The sequence below is a fragment of the Leuciscus leuciscus genome (genome assembly GCF_965113295.1).
Source record: "Leuciscus leuciscus genome assembly, chromosome: 6".
In the NCBI taxonomy this organism is placed as follows: Eukaryota; Metazoa; Chordata; class Actinopteri; order Cypriniformes; family Leuciscidae; genus Leuciscus; species Leuciscus leuciscus.
In genome coordinates this window covers 12,272,908-12,295,624 of record NC_138730.1, presented here as the reverse complement: position 1 = coordinate 12,295,624, position 22,717 = coordinate 12,272,908, and the positions used below count along the sequence as shown (strand labels likewise).

Below are 22,717 nucleotides of genomic sequence, written 5' to 3'. Positions count from 1 at the left end.
CTCTGTGCAAACGGTGAAACACTTCCAGTGCTGATACTGTGGGAATATCACACAGCTGGAAAAGGCTCTCGGATAATCAGATTCAGCAAATTTTTAAAGTTTACTTTGAGGAAGGCCACCATTCACTGTCTGCATGAGCAGGACATGTTTTATTTCTCCTTTTCTGTTCTGAAATGAGAAGAAGGCTTTTGAACAACATTTCATTTTTGTGTAGACAATCCCGTACACAGAAAAATAAGTGAATAGAAGCCATTGTTTGCTAATAATTTTGCTGTATCACTGGTTTACAGGGGTATTCATTCATTTTATGGGTTTGATACTGCGTAGAGGTTGCTTTGAGTTATAAATGATTGTATTATGTAGCTCGTGTAGCTCAACTTATTCATTCTTTTATGATGGTGGTTTACAGTGGTTCTCTGTGAGAAATGTGGCAAGCGGAGTGATACAAACAGCGAAACGCTTCCAGTGCTGATACTGTGGGAATATCACACAGCTGGAGAAGGCTCTCGGATAATCAGATTCGAGAACCAGTGCGAACTGTTGTATAAGTAAGGGATAATGTACATCCAGCCGGTTGTTATCTGAGAATAAACCCCGACAGGGTGATGAGGAGCGGAGGGGTCTTCCGTCCGCCTGAAGGGGTTCATTCTCAGATAACAACCGGCTCGATGTACATTATCCCGCTTATTACACGGCTACTTGCCACATTAAAGTAAATAATTAGACTCAAAATATTGATCTGAGTCTAAATATTTGATCAGGTCTTTAAACGCAAAGCTTCGGCGGAGAGAGCAGTGGCTAGCGCGGCAAGTTCAAACTAGACGGACGTTTGTATTTTAAACATTTTTAAATCGTACCTGTTTGTTATCCTATAATCCAACAGTGTACAAAACAATAGTCACAAAATGGCAGCAGCTGCGTTTGAATGAAACGAGAGAGCGAGTCCACAACTGGATGGCATAATTAAATAACTGTACACAAAATATTGGCTCACCAAACGCAAAACTTCCACAAACCGTTCCTAGCACTGCTGACTTCAGTGACCCGGATGAGCCTGTGTTTCTGTTCTCAGCGGTTGCTATCCGGGAATAACGCACCGCTGGATGGAGCGACTGACCAATCAGAATCAAGTATTCCACAGAGCCGTGTAAAAAATAATGTTATAGAATACGGTTCACGCTTGTGAAAAAACAAAACGCTGTATGAACGCAACCGTATTAAACGGCGCTATACGAACCTTTAGCATCTGCTCCACAGTTTTGTTTTGTGTGAAACATGACAGTGATGAACAGAGCGTATTCGACGTGACCGATTTGGTTGACCCGTCGTTCCAGTCCTACTTTTTAAGTCAACACATCTACAGTATATCATTCCCTGTTAGATGTTACAGCATTTATCATGTTTTTTTTTACGTTTATGATTTATAATGTATGTGAATTCACTTTGAGACCTTTGCGCACACGTGTGATGTTATAATTAAACAGTGATGCTTTCTGTCGCTGGGTTCATTCAGAGAGTTGCAGTGTGTGTGTGTGTGTGTGTGTGTGTGTGTGTGTGTGTGTGTGTGTGTGTGTCAGAGAGAGCTGTTTACAGGCTATGAGCCGTCCAGTGTGTATGGCAGTAAATGCCCAATAATTCATTATACATAACAACATGCTTTTAGATTTTATTTTGTTTTAAATGATTAAATTAGTTGTAAATTAAATAATTTGAATTATTAACACAAAGAACTAATAATATATTGCTCAAGGCCTTGTTCACGCGACAACTTTCATTCTGTCCGGAGCATAACAGAGACGTTCACCTCTGTTTTATAGGCCTGGTGTTTTGTGTTGTGATCTGATTCATGCTTGTGGTCGCAGTGAACTGGGTGTGAAACTGCTGTGCTCTCATGAATGACACACAAGTGCAACGGTCAAGGTCAAGATTTTAACTTTAGAATGAATTAGAATAGAATAAATAAACATTTGTGATTTTGTTTTTTGCTAAATCCTTCCACATGCCTTCAGAACACTTGTAATATACAGACCGAGTTGCATAAGATTATATATTATATACTTTCTTAAAGTTTACTTTGAGGAAGGCCACCATTCATTGTCTGCGTGAGCAGGACATGTTTTATTTCTCCTTTTCTGTTCTGAAATGAAAAGAAGGCTTTTGAACAACATTTCATTTTTGTGTAGACAATCCCGTACACAGAAAAATAAGTGAATAGAAGCCATTGTTTGCTAATAATTTTGCTGTATCACTGGTTTACAGGGGTTTTCATTCATTTTATGGGTTTGATACTGCGTAGAAATTGCTTTGAGTTATAAATGATTGTATTATGAAGCTCGTGTAGCACAACTCGTTCATTCTTTTATCAGTAGAGCCTATTAGTCTGAGGTTATTTCCATGCTGTTGGTCAACAGGTTTGACCTCATACACTTAATTAAATTGATGTTGATTTCTTTTTCATTTTATTTTTTGGTTACACTTTATTTCAAAGATCCTCTTTAGACATTCTACTAAACTTAAGTAACTTTGCAACTACATGTCCACGAACTCTCATTAGAGTACTTATTGTACTAACCCTTACCATTACATAACAAAGTTACTTCTCGTCAGTATAATGTCTGCTGGGGAGCATCAGAATAAAGTGTTAGCGGATATTAAGCAGACAGTCTACTAATACTCTAATGACTGATAGTTGACTTGTATTTGCAAAGTTATGTACAGTATAGTTAGTAAAATGTCTAGTGGACTATCAAAATACATTTTTACCAGGGTTTTTTTTATATTGCAAAGAAGAAACAGCACTGCATTTAAAATACAAATAACATAAAATGAAAGGGAAGGGAAGGGTGAAAATGAGTACAAAGAGGTAAACAAGGGAAACATAAGTCTGCAAGAAGGAGAAGGTCATAGTGTTTAAGAAATGTGTGATTATTACTATTATTTATGAGTTTAAGAGATTTTACAGTTTGGAAATTGTCAGCAAGAAAGAGTTGACAACTTTTGTTCTTGTGAATGAAAACATTTGCAGTGCAAAATGAAGAAATTAGCAATAAGTTCAACAACAAAGTTACTGTCAGAAAAATAAATATCTTTCAGTGAATAGTTTAGATGACTTTAAAAAAAGGGGATCAATTGAATTGATATTGTCAGGTGGTATTGTTAGATTGGACGACATAATCTGAATTTGCCATACGTTAACTTTTATTTAACTGATGCCACTGGTTATGAGCTCAGCCGTGCGTTTGTCTTTTTATTGTGCGAATTTAGTGACAGACTGTGAAAATATGATCATAAGTTTACTGTGTTTCACTTGCATTCTGAATCTCATTGACTTGAGCAACTGTTTGGTTGAAATGATGCTTCCTCTGATAATAATATCATGATATATCTAAAATCTCATCCAAAGAATCAACAACAGTATGGAGGCATCGGCTCTAAGATGCTTTGACAAATGCTGAAAATGGTTAGATTGATCTGCGTTGGTGAGCCGAAGCTCTCCAGAACGTGTCACTCATAGTCACGAGCCTTTTAAACTCCTGAAAGAAATTATTCAGGAGTTTCTAGCCCCAATATGTCATACAGGCGGTTTCTCCGGTGCATTAGAGCGCACCAGCAGAACGTGGACAAATATAGCCTGGACACACACACCCTCTTCTGCTTTGTGCCGGATACCCAGAGCTCTGGATCTGCCTAACCACTCAAAACAGGATGAGGCGTGTAAAAGCAGAGCCATGGCAAACTCGGGGAGTCATCCATAGGGCTGGGAGACAAGTGAGTGGGACGTCCCGTTTACTGCGGCCTGGAGTGAGTCACTGTCAGCAATGCAGAAAATTCATATGAGTTCTGTAATGTGGGACTCACTTCATCGACCGGGTCAATCTGCTTTCAAACACGCCAAAGGCATGCATGATATATCGGCAACCATATCGGCATCGGCCGATAACATGTTCAATTTTAATGTTATCTTATTGCCCCAAAAAGTCAATTTTATATTATAAAAGCCTGATAAATAATGGATTGTTTCCTTCACCTGAGACACTTCAGATGTTCAACATGATGGTTTTGAATTTCTTGAAATATGATTGAAATCCATTTTGAAAAGAAGAAAAAGTATGTCATTGCGTCATTTTGTGCAGATTTAAGTTGTATTAATATGTTTATTTTGTATAAATATCTGATTAATTTCATATAGGATGTTTCGTTGAGTTAAAAACCTGCTCTTTAGTTTACTGGTGTTTATTGAGCTCTTCAGCGAAATCAAATATTCAGCCTAAATTCAGTATGTTCATCATATAAAGCGATCGTGTCTCAATACATATAGATTACTTTTACGATCTCTTTATGAACTTGTTGAAGCATCAAAGCTGTCAGTGGAGGGACAGAAAGCTCTCAGATTTCATCAAAAAGATCTTCATTTGTGTTCCTAAGATGAACGAAAGTCTTACAGGTTTGGAACGACGTGAGGGTGAGAAATACATTTTTTGGTGAACTAACCCTTTAAAGTGTAATATACCTGCCAGTTGTGCCTGTACACCTGTAATGTAATAAAATGTAATTTCATTTTAATACTAACTTTTCATTTGACTTTTTTAATGCAAACTGAAAAATGTGAAGACTGTTTACTGTATTATTTACTTATAATCATTAATAGCATTCAAAAATGAACTAATTTCATTTATTTAATATAATTAATTTTCAAATAGTTAAATTTAAAAACTAGCCTAAATAATTACAAAAGTTTTTGCCCTGTACCAAAATTGTTGCGATTTGAGCTGAAATGTGACTAGTACTGGGACCGACTGCTGAAATGTTGGTACCGTGACGAGTGACACCCTAGTTCAGCGTGAATGTCAGTCAGAGACGAGCAGGAAGGGCTGTGGTTTCCTTTCGCCCATGGAAAGAGACAACACGCCTAAATCATGCTTAAGATCCATGTGAGGTCTCTCTCTCTCGCTCGCTCTCTCGCTCGCTCTCTCACTCTCTCTCTCTCTCTCTCACTCTCTCGCGCTCTCTCTCTCCCGCTCTCTCTCTCGCTCTCTCTCGCTCTCTCTCTCTCTCTCGCTCGCTCGCTCGCTCTCTCTCGCTCTCTCTCTCTCTCTCTCTCTCTGTCTGTAATTCTCTTATTTCCTTCACTGTAACAGGTCACTAGAGATAACACTGTAACTAAAGCTTTTGAGTGAGATTATTATCTGATCAAGTAGCTGGTCATTTTTTTAACAACAACAATAGAAGCCTTCATGAATACAGGAGTGTAATAACACCAACATGAAGCTGATTCCTGCAGACTGTCACTTACTCTACTACTGCACATCAGTGTCTGTTTCTATGTTCTTCTGCAGATCTAAGGTGTTGTTGTGTGTGGATAGGCCTGGGTGTCATGTTAACCCTTTGCTGATGGTGGCGCTGTAAAGTGGGCTTCAGCGCTCCATGTGGCGTACCGTGGGGTCCTGACCCACATACTGTACTACTGCTGCTTTTGGGTCAGATCTCGCTCGCTCTGTCTCGGAGGCGAAAGCAGGAATGTTGCTGCATAGTTAGTCAAGAACATGCTTAACATATTGTACATTTGTTTCTCTATGGCAGATATAAACTCAGTCCATATGGAGCATTGCTGAATTATTCAAAGAATCTGCACATGTGAATGCAGTTCCCAATCTAAAAGTCAGTGTTCCTGCTTAACAAGGTCTTGTAGGCCAGCTCAAACCTTCTGGATCCCCCCATGACGTTCTTCCCCCATGGTTTTTTAAACACATTTTTGAGGTGATTGGACCTACAGTTCAAGAGTATGAACAGCTGCCTTGAAACGGCTATCACCAGATGACATGACCATTGTCCATCCACTTCTCAAAAAGACAAATTTAGACCTGTCAGTTCTGACATATTTTAGGCCAGTCTCAAATATGTCTTTTATATCTACAATTTTAGAGAAAATAGTGTTTCACCAACTACTGAGCGTTCTGAATAAAAGCAAGATTTTTGAAGTTCCAATCAGGTTTTAGGAAAAAACACTCCTCAAGTTTTAAACGATATTGTACTGACTCGACTCTGGCAAGTCTGCTGTGTTCTCTGCGTTTGACACGATTGACCTGGTTCTGATCTCTCGTTTGGAGCACTGGGTGGGCTTTCAGGGAAATGCTCTTAAATGGCTTCAATCCTATTTTAATAGTGGAAGGTTCTCTGTTAATATTGGTTAGTTTGCTTGGGATGCAGCTCCTCTTATGTGTGCGGTCCCTTCAGCTTCTATTCTTGCTCCGATTTTATTCTCCTTGTATATGCTTCCCCATGGGTCGATTTTTAAGAAACACGGCGTCTCATTTCACTGTTACGCTGACGATACCCAAATCCATTTGCCCCTGGGATCAAATATCATGGGTTGTGATACTCTGTTGGCTTGTCTAGCGGATGCAAAGGCCTGGATGTCCCTTCTTCAGTCTTCTTCACCTCAGTGAAGACTAAACTGAGACTAGTTTTTGAATCTTCAGAAGCTGCTATCTCTCCTTGCTTAAGTTTTGGCCATTTGTCTCTGTGTGTGAAACCACTTGTGAAGAATTTGGGTGTGTTTTTCAATAGTCGTCTCAAGTTTGACAAACAGATTAGTAATGTAGTCTTTTTCATCTCAGAGTCCTAGCTAAAGTAAAGTCATGTCTTTCTTTGGAGGACTTTGAAAGGGTGATTCATGCTTTTATTTCAACAAGGCTTGACTAATGTAATTCCCTTTATATGGGTATTAACCAAGCATCTCTTACCCGTCTGCAGTACAGCTGCTATAGGCACCTTACCGGACGGTGTGCGTAAACGAGAGCACATCACTCCTGTTCTGATATCTCTGCATTGGCTCCCAATTTGTTACAGAATTGATTTTAAAGTCGCAGTTTTTTTAATAGCTCCCGTATATATTTCCGATTTATTGTCTGTTCACTATCCTGGAAGGTCTCTTAGGTCATCCGACCAGAGGCTGTTAAATGTTCCTAGGGCGAGACTGAAATCGAGAGGAGATCGAGCGTTTGCCGTTGCTGCACCGAAACCTTAGAACAGCCTGTGCACTGCAGGAGTTTAAAGCAAAACTCAAAACCTATCTTGTTTCTTCGGCTTTTAATTGTGATTTGTGCTGTGTCTGGTCTGTTCTATTAGTTATGTTGTACATGGTGTTAAATGTTGACAATATTTGATATAGTGTGTAGAACCGTGGTTAATAATTGTTGTTTTTAGTGGTGCTACAGTATAAATATAGCTGTGTTGAGTTAAGAGTACTCGTGCACATCCCTACTTAATTATAATATTTACTAGTACTGACTCTTAATATACTGGCTGCTTAATTCCACTCATTACTAGTAGTGACTGATGAGCTGCACTTTATCTCATCTAGTACTGACTGCTGAACGTCACTCCATATTTTCTAGGTCTGACTGCTGAAATCTGACCTTTACTAGAAATTACTGATAGTAATTGTGACTGATAGTAATTGAGTTCATTCCCTGTATAGAGCAACGATTCTTCAGTGTGAAATGTGATGTGCATCTGAAGCTGCACCGGATATGTTGACAGCAGGAGTGGAGCGGAGAAGTCAGGCTCATATCTTTCTCTGTTTTGCAGGAAAACCTCACAGTATCGAGAGCTCGGAGCGCATCCAGCTCTCCGGGACGTATAACGTACGGAAAGGAAAGCTGCAGCTACCGGTGAACCGCTGGAGTCGACGGCAGGTGATTTTATGTGGCACCTGTCTCATGGTCTCCTCGGTGAAGGCCAGCCATACGGGCAAGATGCACATCCTGCCACTGATCGGAGGAAAGGTACTGAACCCAGGCTTATCTCATATGCTCACTAGGCAGAATGTGTGTCCCAAACCAATGATCCTACAGTCACCCCTCCTGAAGTGCACTGGACAAGAGTAGTAAAAAAAAGAATTGATATTCTTCAGACATTATGCATGACTTAAAATGATTGATCAGAACTGAACGTTCACATAGACCATGGTGTAAGTCAATGTAAATGTTTTATGTAGGGACTTGTACAGTATAAATATAAGTAAAATAAACAAGGGATGTTTAAGGTGACTTCAATATGAGTTCATTCACACTTTATATTGCCTGTGTGTGTTGAACCCTAGACTATATTTATAAAGCATCTTTCCCAAGATCCTAGTTACTTTAACAACGAGTAACACTTAAAACAAGAGTTCAGTGAGAGGACAGCATAGTGGACATTGGTTGTAACTCACTAGTTGTAAAGTTTTATGGTGGTTTTGAGAGTTGATGAAGTGCTAAACAAACAGAGGTGCGTTTAAAGTCTCGTACTCTGTCAGTGTTCATTTATGTTCTAGACCGCTAGACTAAATATTGAATGCTGTCTGCCACATCAAGCATCACTGCCGCTGTTGCTCATAGTTTGAGTTCTTGATGTAGACAGACCTCTGACACTGATGAAGATGATGTGTTTTTCACCCCACTGCATGGGGAGCGTGTTTCATTCATGTGTGAGTTTGAGTGTGTTTCTGTTGTGTTCAGGTGGAAGAGGTGAAGAAACACAGTCACTGTTTGGCCTTCAGCTCAGCGGGACCTCAGAGTCAGACCTACTATATCAGCTTCGACAGCTTCACTGAACACCTGCGCTGGCACCGACAGGCGGCTAAGGTGTGTGTGTGTGTGTGTGTGTGTGTGTGTGTGTGTGTGTGTGTGTGTGTGTGTGTGTGTGTGTGTGTGTGTGTGTGTGTGTGTGTGTGTGTGTGTGTGTGTGTGTGTGTGTGTGTGTGTGTGTGTGTGTGTGTGTGTGTGTGTGTGTGTGTGTGTGTGTGTGTGTGTGTGTGTGTGTGTGTGTGTGTGTGTGTGTGTGTGTGTGTGTGTGTGTGTGTGACCGCCTCCCTCCTTCCACCTTGTAGAAATAATACGACCTGACACACTAGAGCTGATCCAAACTCTAGTGAGCTGCCTCACTTGCCAATATTTTTAAACAGACCATGATCCTGAATCTTTCTATCATTGGTAAATGTCCAAAAACCATGGAACTAATGTTGTAGATCGCATTTTGCCCATGTTGAGTAAGCGGCAAAATACCGGAAGTGGCGCATTCCATAGACGAGAATCCATGAACCCAATTATTAGACCGTTTTCTAAGGATGCACAATGTATTAAAACTATTTAAAAGCATACTATAGCATAGTGCTATTGTGAATTCACAAAAGCTGCGATTCAGTTAAATAAATATATGCGCTGCGGATTAAATATATATATACAGTTGTAATCTAAATGATTCAACCCCCATTGCAAGTCAGGTTTATAGGCAAAATTTACAGACTTTCAGATGTGTGCAATGAACAAATCAAACTAAAGTAATTGAAATAGCTCAACACAACAAATGTTTCAAGTGGTTTTCCCAAATTCAACTGAAAATTCAAGTTTTAATGACTTCTTCAGTCTCAAAATTCAATCCCCTGAATCGAATCCCTCTCGACAGCACACATCTGCAAAACAAGTGCTGTCTCAAGCAAACCTGATGCGACTAATCAAGGGCTTCATTAGTTACACCAGGTGTGCTTGAGCTAGAACACACAAAATATCTGAAGTGGCTAGGTTTGTTGAGTGTCACGTTTGACTGCAAGTTTAAAATATGGCTTAGTCAAAAGAATGGTCCAAAAAGTTAAGAGAAGGTATGATTGCCCTTCACAAACAAGGAACAGGATACAAAAAGATAGCGAAGGCACTACATGTTCCTAGAGACACAGTGTGAAGCATAGTTTGCAAGTTCTAAGTTAAGGAACAGTGGTTACTCTACCCGGATGGGGCAGCAAAAGGAAGCTATCAACGGCTGCAACCAGAAAAATATTTGAGTAACTGCAGCAAGACTTGGAGGCACCAGGCACTGAGGTTTCAGCTTGCACAGTAAGGCACATACTAAATGCATGCGGTGTCAATGCCACAACTCCAAGCCAGAAACCACTACTGGCCCAAAAGCACAACAAAAGTCGGCTCCAATTTGCTCAAAATCATATAAATAAGCCACAGAACTTTTTGACCGTATGGATCAGCTCTGGAGGAAGAAGAATGAAGCATTAGCTGTAAAGAACTCTGTCTCTTAGTTCAGCATGGCGGATCTGTGATGCTCTGCGGCTGCTTTGCATCCTCGGCACTGGAAACCTGCAGCGTGTGGAAGGCAAGATGGATTCATTTTTGTATATCAGGAAATCCTATGAGAAAACGTCATGCCGTCAGTGAGGAAGCTGAAGCTTGGGCGTCAGTGAACCTTCCAACAGGACAATGCAAGCATACCTCAAATTCCACCAAGGCTTGTTTGCAGAAGAAGTCCTGGAAGATCCTACAGTGACATCACAGTCACCTGACTTGAACCCTATATCAAGTCTCTGATGGGATTTGAAGAAGGCGGTTGAGGCACGCGAACCCATGAACATTACTGAACTGGAGGTCATTGCTCATGAGGAACGGGCTCAGATTCATCAGAAATGCACTTTATTTATTTACATGTGTGTAGGTTATGTGCGTTTCAGAGTGGCTCCGTTCACAGTAAATGCTGCCTCACATGAACATGATCTTTTTATTATTTACATGTGTGGAGCGTCTCAGACTCCATCTCTGCATATGCTGTGAGTTTGAGTTGCTTATAATGGTCATCTGGGAACGCAATGTACACCAGTAGTACACCATGTACAACATGTCGTTTTATCAGATTTGTCACGTAAAACATTTCAAAATAGAAGTTTAAACTCTCGCTCTGAGTTCACATGTTTTGATTTCATATTCCTGTTCACGAAATTACAGTGGTTGTAGCATTTCCTTCGTAAAGAAGTGGCCAAATATTAAAGATTAAATGAACATTTGAGTTAAATGTTATCAAATATTAATGGAGTTGATCATGTTGTATGATTAACAACAACAATCACAAGGCCGTTGACACCTTCCAAAGGCATTTGTTATAATACATAATTTACATAAGATGATAGCTGATATTATATATTTGGTGTTTCTGTTCAAAATCCTGGAGGGACTGAGCAATAACCCTTTACTGTAATGGGCTGCGTTCTGTTAACAGTGTGAACGGGGGATGTAGTGAGACCCGAACACAACTGAAGCAAAGCACAGAATGAATCAAGAGAATCTTGTGATCCGTACTCAACTCCCAGATCACTCTGTGTGTACTTGAAGACTGAACGATTGAAATGTCAGGGCTCATTTACTCACACAGACTACATTAAGCTTGGCAACACAACCCTCTTTTTAAGCGTTATATCACCATACATGTCTGAATCACACATGGACTGGGGATGTTTGTTAAACATTTATGATGTGACTCGGTTCTCACAGTATTGTGAACTTTGCCCAGTCTAATTTTTTCTTGCCGTTAACATTTATCTAGTGATGTGCGTTCATTTCAGCCCTGAACATACTGTAAAGGGCTCATGAGAAATAAACTGGTTGGATCTGGCAGAAGTGCACTCGTTCCCCTGCTGTAAATCAGTGTGTGGACTTCAGACCTCTGTGCTTCTGCAGCACGTTTACACACACCTTCTCACCTCTTTACATAGTTGAAACGCAGATACTCTGGAGCTCCTCATTGTTCTGATCTAAGCTATATTTGCCCTGAAAATGACACCTCATCATTCCATCACAGAAAGAGTGTGAAAAGCCCTAGTTGGGAGTCCTACTTTAGCATACTTTACTACGAACGAACCATCCTAAACAAACGCAAGTAGGGCAAGCCTGGCCAGCCTATTTTACTGTGCCGTTCCCAGAGACAACCTTGTGCCGTGAGAGCCGTCCTGCCCACCGGGACCCTCAGATTAGAAAAACCTCACAAGAGGTTTCAGGCTGCTGTGTTAATGTGATCGTGTCATGTTATGAGCGACGTGTGCGGTGTTATTAATGAATGCTGGTTCACTAAGTCATGATAGTCTGTTGAGGAGAGTGTGCTGCTACTTTACTAAGTGACCATGTTCACCTGCTGGACCAGAAAACCAGTGTTATTTCAGTATCAGTGAGATGTTATACACTGCCCGGCCAAAAATTAAAAAAGTCGCTGTTTGGATTTAAATATGCAAATGCTTAAGAGTGTATGACTGGATCATTATTGCAATGATTATTATGTTTCTAGCATGTTACATTTTTGGCAACAATTCTTCTAACCCTTTGGAGTGTGTAGCTTTTCATTTCTTAAACAACCATGTATGAAGACACATCATGGCCATATTCCAGGATGACCATGTCCAGATTCATCAGGCTCAAACTGTGAAAGAATGGTTGTGAAGAGCATGAAGAAGAATTTTCACACATGAATCTGCTCTTCTGAGTCCAGATCTTAAATTCACTGCAAGTCTTTGGGATGTGCTGGAGGAGACTTTACAGAGCGCTGGACTCTTACACTGACAACACAAGATCTGGACCACATATTGATGCACCTCTTGATGGAAATAAGTGTTGCAATGTTATTTCCACCAAGAGGTGCATATACATTTTTACATGAAGTTAAACAAAATGCAAATGGAAATGCTGTCTTGGCAACTAACAGAACTAATTTGATTGAAATTATCTATAGTTATATTTTATTTTATTTCAGTTAACGTTAATTTTAACTAGTTTTTAGTTATTAACTAGTTTTGGTTAACTATAATAACCCTGCAGAAAACGCCCACAGATGCGCAATTCCTTGTTGACCTTGCTGTGACCCCATACCTCGATGAATGACCTGTCTGTCTGCCTGTCCGTCAGATGGTGTCTCAGAGGATCAGTTCGGTGGATCTGTCTTGCTGTAGTCTAGAGAAACTGCCGCCCAACCTGCTGTACAGTCAAGACCTGACGCATCTCAACCTCAAACACAACTTTCTGCCGGCTGACCAGACGCTGCTGCAGCTCCAGAGGTCAGTGTGTGTTTCACAGATCAGCTTTCCCCCGCCTCAAATTTTTTACATTTGAATAAGTTTGGTGAATTCCAGCATTTTTAATAATACATTTGTATTAAATCAGAAAACAGAACCTTTCTAAAAACCATACATTTCATAGGCCATTATTATTTGTATTAATTCAATCGATTGGACATTTTTGGGATTATTAAAATAAAAAAAGTTAAACCATTACAGTAGAATCCAGAACCATTTAAAATCCGGAAAACACGCAATTTGGGAAATAAAACTGAATTCATTGTGCCCTAGGTGTTTGGACAAGAATGTCAACATTGACATTTTAATGCAGACATTTAGACATTGTAGAAATACACTGCAACTCATATCAAATGAAAAGTACAGAAAGTAATTGTTTAAAGTGAATTAAATGAATACATGTCGAGGATAATAATCAAATGACTTACTGGTCACTTGGTAGAATCCACTGTCATCTACTGTTGGAAATGGGAAATGCATCCCGTCTGACCAAAACGTATAACTTGTGTTGCCAAAATATTTAAATTAAACAGTGTTTAACTGTACGGTTGTAGCCAGTATCTAGTAAATGATGAGATTCTGTATGATTAGGCCAGGACGATCTTTAGTCACTTTAGGATTTACGCACTTTCTTAGAACTGTCAGTATCAGTATATCTATCATCAGCTTGAGAACATGAACATTTTGTTTTGATTTATTTAATTTTTTGTGTGAATTTTATGTAATACTGATGTAATGAGGTCATGCTAAATGCTACATTCATGCTACATGCTAAAACTATTAAGGACATGATGTGGATGGAAAGAAGATTTAACGAAGTAAGCTAAAATGTCATGGTTCCTCTATAAGATCTATAGGTTAATAGTTGCCAAATTTCCTCTCTTCTCCTGCAGATTTTCCCGTTTGCGGAGTCTCAATCTCTCTAATAACCAGCTGGGAAGTTTCCCGCTGCACATCTGCTCCATTAGCACGCTGACGGAGGTCAACCTCAGCTGCAACCACCTGACCTCCATCCATCCTGACGTGGGCAAAATGACCAAGTGAGTGTGTCCGCCACCACAGATGTGTTTGAAGGTGAAGCGTGTCGTTTCTGCGGAACTACAAAAATAAAGCACATTCAAACGTCCTTGCAAACGGAGAGTTGCACTTCCCCAAACACAAACATCACAAACTCAGCTCTTGCGGGTTCTTGTGAAGGCTTGTCTCAACTGGCTACTTTCACTAAAAGGTCCAGCATATTAGGAATACTTTTAGCTGTGTTGCTACGAGTCATGAGGAAGCAGTTGAGTAGACTAACACTCTGTCTAGAGCAAACGCAAGCATCATAGAAACTGAATGGGTGGATGATGATGCTGTATGGTATCGAAGCGTCCATCGTAGAATCGCAACACCCAGTTCGCTTTGACATGTTCATGACCTGTTATTCTCTCAAGGTCTAAATTTTGGCTTGCACTTCTGTAACCATTTTTTCCCCCCATGTAACGCATCAGTCACACTCTTCTGGTCTTATTGTGGCTGTTTCATCAGTGCAGTTTAGTCTAAACAAAATGTAAAATGTTACATATTATATGTAATAACTTGCTACTTTCCTTGTATTACTGTTATGAACAATATAAACCAATAATATTAAGTCTAAGGATCGCAGTCCAGTGAAAATACATTATTTTACGTGGACTGTTTTGCTTACCAAGGACTTACTTTGCACGAGTGCCCTCTACTTCATCACCTGGAATCCGCAATGGAGCTGATTTCATATTTATAGTTTTTTTCCTTATGAATTTGTTTAATGCACCATTCTGTAGGCCAGAATGTATTCTTGGGCTGTTAAAATATTAAATATAAACAAATATTAATTATGAATGTATTCATTTATTTATATAAAATATTTAAAAAAATAAAATTATAATACAATTAACTATAACTGTGAAAAAAAATACAGTCAGCTTACAAGTATTGAACGTGATTAAATGTCAAAATAACTCCAATATCATACAGTAGAGTTGTGTGGGGTGGGGCTAAATTAAGTTGGCCTGCTGTGATGTCACAATCATGGTGCATTGTGGTCTATGGATTTGCCTGAAGTGTTTAGTTGAGTAGACTCGTTCCCTCGGCCAAAATTGAGGGGTCGATGGTCTGTCCAAATAAGCTTCCCTCCTTCACAAAGTTGAACAGTAGGGATTCCCCCGAGGGAAAGTGCTTATGGAAGTGTGTGTGTAAATCTAAAAGTGGAGTTAAACGCAGCCAGACTTACAGTAGATGTGATGTGGAGTCAGGCAGTCATGAGGCAGTCATGTGACACTCACTGCACTACTGCCACCTGCTGGACACACTCGTGCTCATCCAGCCTCTCAAGTGTCGAGTTTCCAGAGTTTTACTGTAGTAACTATAATCGATGGCCTCCTTGCAGAAAAGCCTCCTTGCTTTGCGTAGTAATACCCAGCTAACAGGAAACGTTAGCTCACGTTCTCTCAAAGCTATGAACAAACGCTCTTCCAGTAACATTCATAGAATGTATGTTCAAGGTTATCTGGTTATTAATAATATGCTCTCAAAATGTTAGCACTAAAACGTATGGATCGTTCTGTCCTGAAGCGCTTTAGTTGGATGTTCATCTAACATTGTAAAAATGTTACTACTTGATTCAGAAGGTTCAGAAAACAGTCAAATCTCATAATGTATGCAAAATGAAAACATGGAATGTCTTTCTCTTAACCAAGAAAACAAAATGCTGTGTAGTTGCTGTTGTTGTTGAGCTCATGTCCGTCTCTGTGTCAGTCTGCAGACGTTTGTCCTGGACGGGAACCTGCTGTGCGCTCTCCCCGTGGAGCTGGGCTTTCTGCAGAGGCTGGCCTACCTGGGCTTGTCCTTCAATGAGTTCACACAGGTGCCGTCGGTGCTGGAGCGGCTGCCCGCCGTCGAGAGACTCTGCATGGCTGGAAATAAAGTGCCGGTGCTGACGCTACAGGCCTTCCGTCTGCTGACGCTCAAGCACGTCGACCTCCGGTGAGCACAAGCACATCACACAGACTACACACTAGCTGTGATAGTAGCCTACACTTCACACTGAACCGTGGGGAAATCACTGCCTCAAGTCTATTCAGTTATTTACTGTATTAGTTGAATTTAAAGTCTGCGTGAACCGGAAGTTACAAATGACTTTTCTCCAGTGTTGTGACGTATTTCCAAGTGAAACGGAATATTGTACAGAGGGCAGAGTTTTACTTTAGCGCTCCTCTTCTCCATCTCTGCTCATAGCAGACTAACGGTTTGAGGGGAGTGGTTAAGCGGTTTTCAACCCAAGCCGTCAAACTGACGTCATCAGAAAAGGACGACATTTCAGCCCGGAAGTAACTTTTCAGACTTTGATTAAAGATTACCACGGCAAACAATTTTTTTCTGTGTATTAACTTGCACGGATTAATTGTTCACCACAAGACTAGTAATATGCGCTAACAAAGTAAATAGGGTCAATTTTGATTTCATGCCGACTTTAATGTGTAATAATTCAAATGTTCTTTCAAGTTTTGGAGTTCGTTTTTTGGCCAGTACTCATCTGGTATCTCACGTGGCTGTGAAATCTACAGTGAATTGAAATCATATTACGTTTGATTTAGACATTCAAACACTGTTACTTTTCCTACTTTACTCTGTGAGAATGCATCAGAGATACAGTATATTGGTAACTCAACTGTAATTTGTGAACATTATCTAACAATGAACAATAATTCTTCAGCATTTAATATTCTTAGTTTATGTTCATTTCAACATTTAGGCTACTAATACAGTTTTAAAATCAAAAGTTGTGTCTGGTAACATTGATTAGAGGGACAGTTCACCCCAAAAATGTAAATGTTGTCATCAGTTACTCTCCCTCAAGTTGTTCCAAACCTGTGTGAGTTTCTTTGTTCTGTTGAACACAAAAGATGATGTTTGGAAGAATGCTGGTGACCAGACAGTTGATTGAAGCCATTGACCCCCCCTGGTCTGGTCACCAACATTCTTCCAAACATCTTCTTTTGTGTTCAACAGAACAAAGAAACTCATACAGGTTTGGATCAACTTGAGGGAGAGAACATTAAAATTTTTTGGAGTGAACTGTCCCTTTGATGCTCTTTGAATTAACATGAAAAAACATGGGGCAACTGTATTGTAATCTCTAATCACCAGCTTGAATACTTTTACCCAGATGTTTTGCCCTGATATGCAGTCTGGACGAGTCAATGTCAGTCAGAATCAGTCTGCATATATTCGGCAGTCAGAGTTGACAGATTTTACAGAAGATCACGTAGTGTATGATGAGCACAGAGACTCTATTTTTAGGTTCAGACTGTGATTCAGTCGGATGAAATCAAACATGTTTGATATTTTGAGCCCATTTTAGAACACGTTGTTTTCATTTTTCATTGGTCTCCTGGCAACAAGGCCCTCATTTTTCCGCGTGAGCTTGTTTTGAACGTCTACTAATGTGTGATTCTCAGTCTAATAGTGTGTGATGCCCAGTTGTAAATCCATTAACAAAAATCATTAAATGCTGAAAAAAAATCATTGCTCATTTTTACTTCATGTTAGCTGATGGATTATCTAATGTTAACCATGTAAAGCCTGACATATGAAATAATAGTCAGAAAAATCTATTTTTTGAAGTAACAGTTTATTGAACCTTTAAAATAGCAAACAAAAAGGTTTGCATAGGAGCTTTTGTTGAGGATAATATTTGCTACACCGGGCTCTTATGGCTCATATAGTATGATATAGCCTAGTGAGAATATGGAGCTCATACTTGAGGAGGAAAAAAACAGTTCAATTATATTTAGAGCAAGAATATGCTATTTGAATGAATGAATCAACACTATAACAGATAGCACTCTTTACTCTATATCTGCCAATAATATGTCTTAAGAAGATGATATTTAATGCTTGGTTTTATGATCAAAGCTCTGTAGTTTTACAACATATAATGCAATACAATGATGAATGAGAGATGAACAAATAAACCTTTCTCAGAAGGCTGATGGAACATATCTGAACTCACATTTTAACATGATTTGTTTGAAATTATGTACAGATAATCAAGTAAAGCTAAAGTATTACTAACAATATAAAAGTTCTTACATTCACTTTATAAAAATCATTAAAGGTTTTACAACAAAAAGACATGTGGACCACAAGCTAAAAGTGGACAATTTATTCTAAAATGCCTTTTCCTTGCTAAAACAGTATGAACTATCAATCAGACGACAGAAATCATGTAGTAGATTGTGTACTACAGATATTTCAGCAACATTTTAATCATGTTGAATCATGTTGCATAATGTATTAACAATAGCTTTGGTGAATTTTTCCGTCTCCTCAGTCTGAACCAGATCTCCAGCGTGGTACCGGACGAGCCGGAGTTTCTGCGTCACGTGACGCAGCTGGACGTGCGCGATAACCGCCTGTCTGAGCTGGACGTGTCCATGTTCCCGCGGCTGGAGGTCCTGCACTGTCAGAGGAACCGCATCGCTCGCCTGCGTCTGCGTGGCTGCGCGCTCAAGGCTCTCTACGCCTCCAACAACGGTAGCGCCCACACCATTTTACCTCACATTAAAGGGATAGTTCCCCCAAAAATGAAAATTAACCCATGACTCTCCCTGAAGTCATCCTAGGTGTATATGACATTCTTCTTTCAGACGAATACAATCGGAGTTATATTAATAAATGTCCTGGCTCTTCCGAGCTTTATAATGGGAGTGAATTGCTGTTTCTGTTTTGAAGTGCATCCGACCATCATAAACAAACTCAATAAGGAACTTAATAAAGGCCTTCTGAAGCGAAGCGATGCGTTTATGTAAGAAAAATATCCACATTTAAAACTTAATAAAGTAAAATAACTAGCTTCCGGCCAAACGAACATACGGATCGAGCGCAACTTACGCGAGTAATGCGACGTACTGCTGATATTTAAGCCCCATGATACACTACGCTACTTCTGACATCACAAGTTGAGTTAGTTGCTTCTTAGGTGTAAGTAGACTGCGTTTGGCCAGAAGCTAGAATTTTACTTTGTTAACATGTTAAATATGAATATTTTCGCAACGCTTCAGAAGACCTTTATCAACCCCCCAGAGCCCTGTGGAGCACTTTTATCATGGATAGATGCCCTTTTATGATGGATAGATGCCCTTTTATGATGGATAGATGCCCTTTTATGATGGATAGATGCACTTTTATCATGGATAGATGCACTTTTATCATGGATAGATGCACTTTTATGATGGATAGATGCACTTTTATGATGGATAGATGCACTTTTATCATGGATAGATGCACTTTTATCATGGATAGATGCACTTTTATGATGGATAGATGCACTTTTATCATGTATAGATGCAGTTTTATCATGTATAGATGCAGTTTAATGATCGACGGATGCACTTTTATGGACTTCAAAACAGAAACAGCAATTAACTGCCATTATAATAATAAATAATAATAATTCATTACATTTATATAGCGCTTTTCTCGGCACTCAAAGCGCTTTACATAGAAGGGGGGAATCTCCTCAACCACCACCAATGTGCAGCATCCACTTGGATGATGCGACGGCAGCCATATTGCGCCAGAACGCCCACCACACACCAGCTTGCTGGTGGAGAGGAGACAGTGATTATAAAGTTTGGAAGAGCCAGGACATTTTTTTATATAACTCCGATTATGTTCGCCTGAAAGAAGAATGTCATATACACTTAGGATGACTTGAGGGTGAGTAAATCATGGGCTAAATTTCATTTTTGGGTGAACTTATCCCTTTACTATTTAACACACAACATCCATTCGTTTGCTTGATGCCTTACGACATCTGTTCCACAGAGCTGCAAGAGTTAGACGTGAGTCCTGTGGCCTCTAACCTCACGTACGTGGACATCTCCAGGTGGGTTTGATCTCTCTCACTTGTATCTTTGTTCTGATCTGATCACTGCGGTCAAACCCACATCGTGACATGAAGTTTCCTTGCGTGTGTCATCAGCTGTGTGTGTTCGCTCTCTTACAGGAACTGTATGACGTCTCTTCCCGATTGGTTGAGTGACAGCAAGAAACTGGAGGTTCTAGACGTCAGTCACAACAACATCGCTGAACTTCCTCCGTGGTGAGTGTCTGAGTGAAACTGCAGTGGTTTGTGCGTTCAGCCACATTTCAGTCACTCATGGACTCACTTATTTACATAGTCATTGCCATAGCAACAGTTTGGCATTTTGCAAACACTAACATTGATGCCAATAGTTAATGACAATTTAACAACTTTAAGGGAAAGAATCATGCCATTTAAAGTCGGCATAATTTTAATAAAAATGTTGGGCCCTATGATTTCCACAAAGCAGAAAATCCTGGGTAGGACAGGGTTTTGTGTTCTATACTTTTTAGGCACCAACCCAATTGCCTCGATACCATAGAGTATCAAAAAATGTCTTGTTGTTTGGTACCAAATTTCGATGACTAAGGGGTTAATCTCATCAACGTCAGTGAGCCAATGAGTGGCGAGGCATCATGGAAAAACACTAGTGTTACGTGGAAGCCCACAGAGACGTGGCTCATACGTGAGGCTGTAGTGTGCAAGCGTCCCAACCCCCATAGATGTAAAAGAAGTGGAAAAGATCAAAAGTGTGGCTATATTTCACCAGGCTCGCTTGCCAACAGCGCAAAATATTTGCGACAAGATAATTGCTGCCAAGACCGGCAACACAACAAATCTGATGAAGCACTTGACAGTGCACGGAATAAACTTACAAGCAGAAAGATGCTCCGTCTTCGCCGGCAAGAAGAACTGGAACACGTCACAAATGAACCGAAACTCAGCGTATAGGATACTTGCCTCACAGATATGAGAAATAGCCTATAGAAAGCTTGTCTACTTTAAACGAACCAATTCGAAAACAAATACTCTCTGATTATGTAATCCAAATGAAAGGTGCATTTCTCTCTATAGGCGCGCACGCGTTTACTATACTGCAGAGATGACAAGTCAGCATCGTGATCTTCATCTTTGCCACCAACACTGACTCAGAAAACACTAGTTTATTAAAAAAACAATTAAAATGTCTCCTTGCTATTTTTTCCCGACACATTCATAATCATTAGGCTACTTTTGCCAGTGCAGGGAAGCAAACAGAGTGTGATTATGATTCAGGCAGCATCACAAGTCAGAATTCAGATAGGGATCAGTAGTGTTACAAACCTGGCACTAGGGAAGCAACATAAAGTACACAAAGACTGAAGTCTGCCTATCAAAAATAAAGTTTATTGAATTCTAAAAGAAAAAGGGGACTGTAGAGATAAAAACACTGCTACTGCAGTGCTGGCTGCAAGACCAGAGAGAGAGAGAATGAGCATGTGTCCTGGATTTAAAATGGCACCCATCAGGTGATACCAATTAACCGGTTGATTGCAGGTGAGCTACCAGGTAACTGCAACAAAACTCCCACGTAACAGGTAGCATTCAAATATTCATCCAGTTCCTTTTGCTTGAAGATCGAATCATCATGCCGGTATGGAGCCAAAGCTGGCCATAGGGTCTGTGCGGAGGACCTGTCTGGTTCTCGTGGTCTTTGCTGAGGATCTGTGCCGATGGCTGTCGTGGCGACCATGCCTTCACAGGGGATTGTCTAGTAGACACGGTCTCTGCTGACATTCAGGGCTGCGTTTTGGTCGTGTCTTGGTGCAGGTCCACCATCTGATCTGGATATGGACCGGATCCGGCTGACTACGGTAACCTCGGGATAAGGACGAGACAGACAGACTAATATTAATGTGGATGCCATTCTTCTTACAATGTAACAAGTACATTGGGTTTTATAGGAAGTGTTCCTGTTTCCAGATGACCTAATTTATGCAGCCTAACAATCATTTAACTGATAATGTGTTATGTGTATGCTAGGTTAAAGAGATGTGTTTCTAGTCTAGATTTAAACTGACTGACTGTCTGCAGAACCGGGCTAATATGGTCAAACTTCCTGGTTCTGGTAAGGAAAGCTGCTGCATTTTGGACCAGCTGTAGTTCGTTTATTATGCGTGCAGGGCAACCACCCATAAGAGCATTACAATAATCTAACCTTGAACGCATGAACTAACTTTTCGGCATTTATCATTGAGAGCATTTGTCGTAATATACTGTAGATATATTTTTTACGATGGAAAAGTGTGGTTTTACAGATGGTAGATATGTGGCTTTCAAATGAAAAATTGGTATCAAAGAGCAAACCCAGGTTCCTAACCGACGACGAACACTTGACAGAGCAGCCATCAATTGTTAGACAGTATTCTAGGTTATTATGTGTGGAGGTTTTTGGTTCAATGATTAAAACCTCTGTTTTTTTGTTGTTGTTGTTTTGTTCAGAATTTAGTATGAAATTTCTAGTCATCCATTTTTTATATTAACTATGCATTCCATTAATTTTGTGAATTTGTATGTTTCGTCAGGGTGCAAAAGAATATAGAGCTTAGTATCATCAGCACAACAGTAAAAACGAATGCCATGCTTCCTAATGATATCTCCCAAGGGTAGCATGTACAGGGTGAAAAGCAATGGTCCTAGTACTGAGCCTTGTGGTACTCCATACTGAACTTGTGATCGATATGACACCTCTTTGTTTACTGCGGTCAGATAAGTATGATTTGAACCATGCTAATGCAATTCCACTAATGCCAACGCAATTTTCGAGTCTATTCAAAAGAATGTTGTGGTCGATAGTATCAAATGCAGAACTAAGATCAAGTAACACTAATAGAGAGTGTTGAAACCACGATCTGATGATAAGAGAAAATCATTTGTAACTCTAATGAGAGCAGTCTCAGTACTATAATGAG

At 39.9% G+C, this 22,717-nt stretch overlaps 1 protein-coding gene across 1 annotated transcript in view; it reads left to right on the top strand.

The window, feature by feature from the left end:
• Positions 1–22,717, top strand: part of phlpp1 (PH domain and leucine rich repeat protein phosphatase 1) — a 50,880-nt gene that overhangs the window by 11,542 nt on the left and 16,621 nt on the right. Inside the window, exons 2-9 of the mRNA XM_082173922.1 lie at positions 7,591–7,787; positions 8,502–8,627; positions 12,711–12,859; positions 13,771–13,917; positions 15,653–15,880; positions 18,231–18,433; positions 19,727–19,787; positions 19,908–20,003. Coding sequence (XP_082030048.1) covers positions 7,591–7,787; positions 8,502–8,627; positions 12,711–12,859; positions 13,771–13,917; positions 15,653–15,880; positions 18,231–18,433; positions 19,727–19,787; positions 19,908–20,003 — 1,207 coding nt within the window. The remainder of the gene's footprint in view (positions 1–7,590; positions 7,788–8,501; positions 8,628–12,710; positions 12,860–13,770; positions 13,918–15,652; positions 15,881–18,230; positions 18,434–19,726; positions 19,788–19,907; positions 20,004–22,717) is intronic.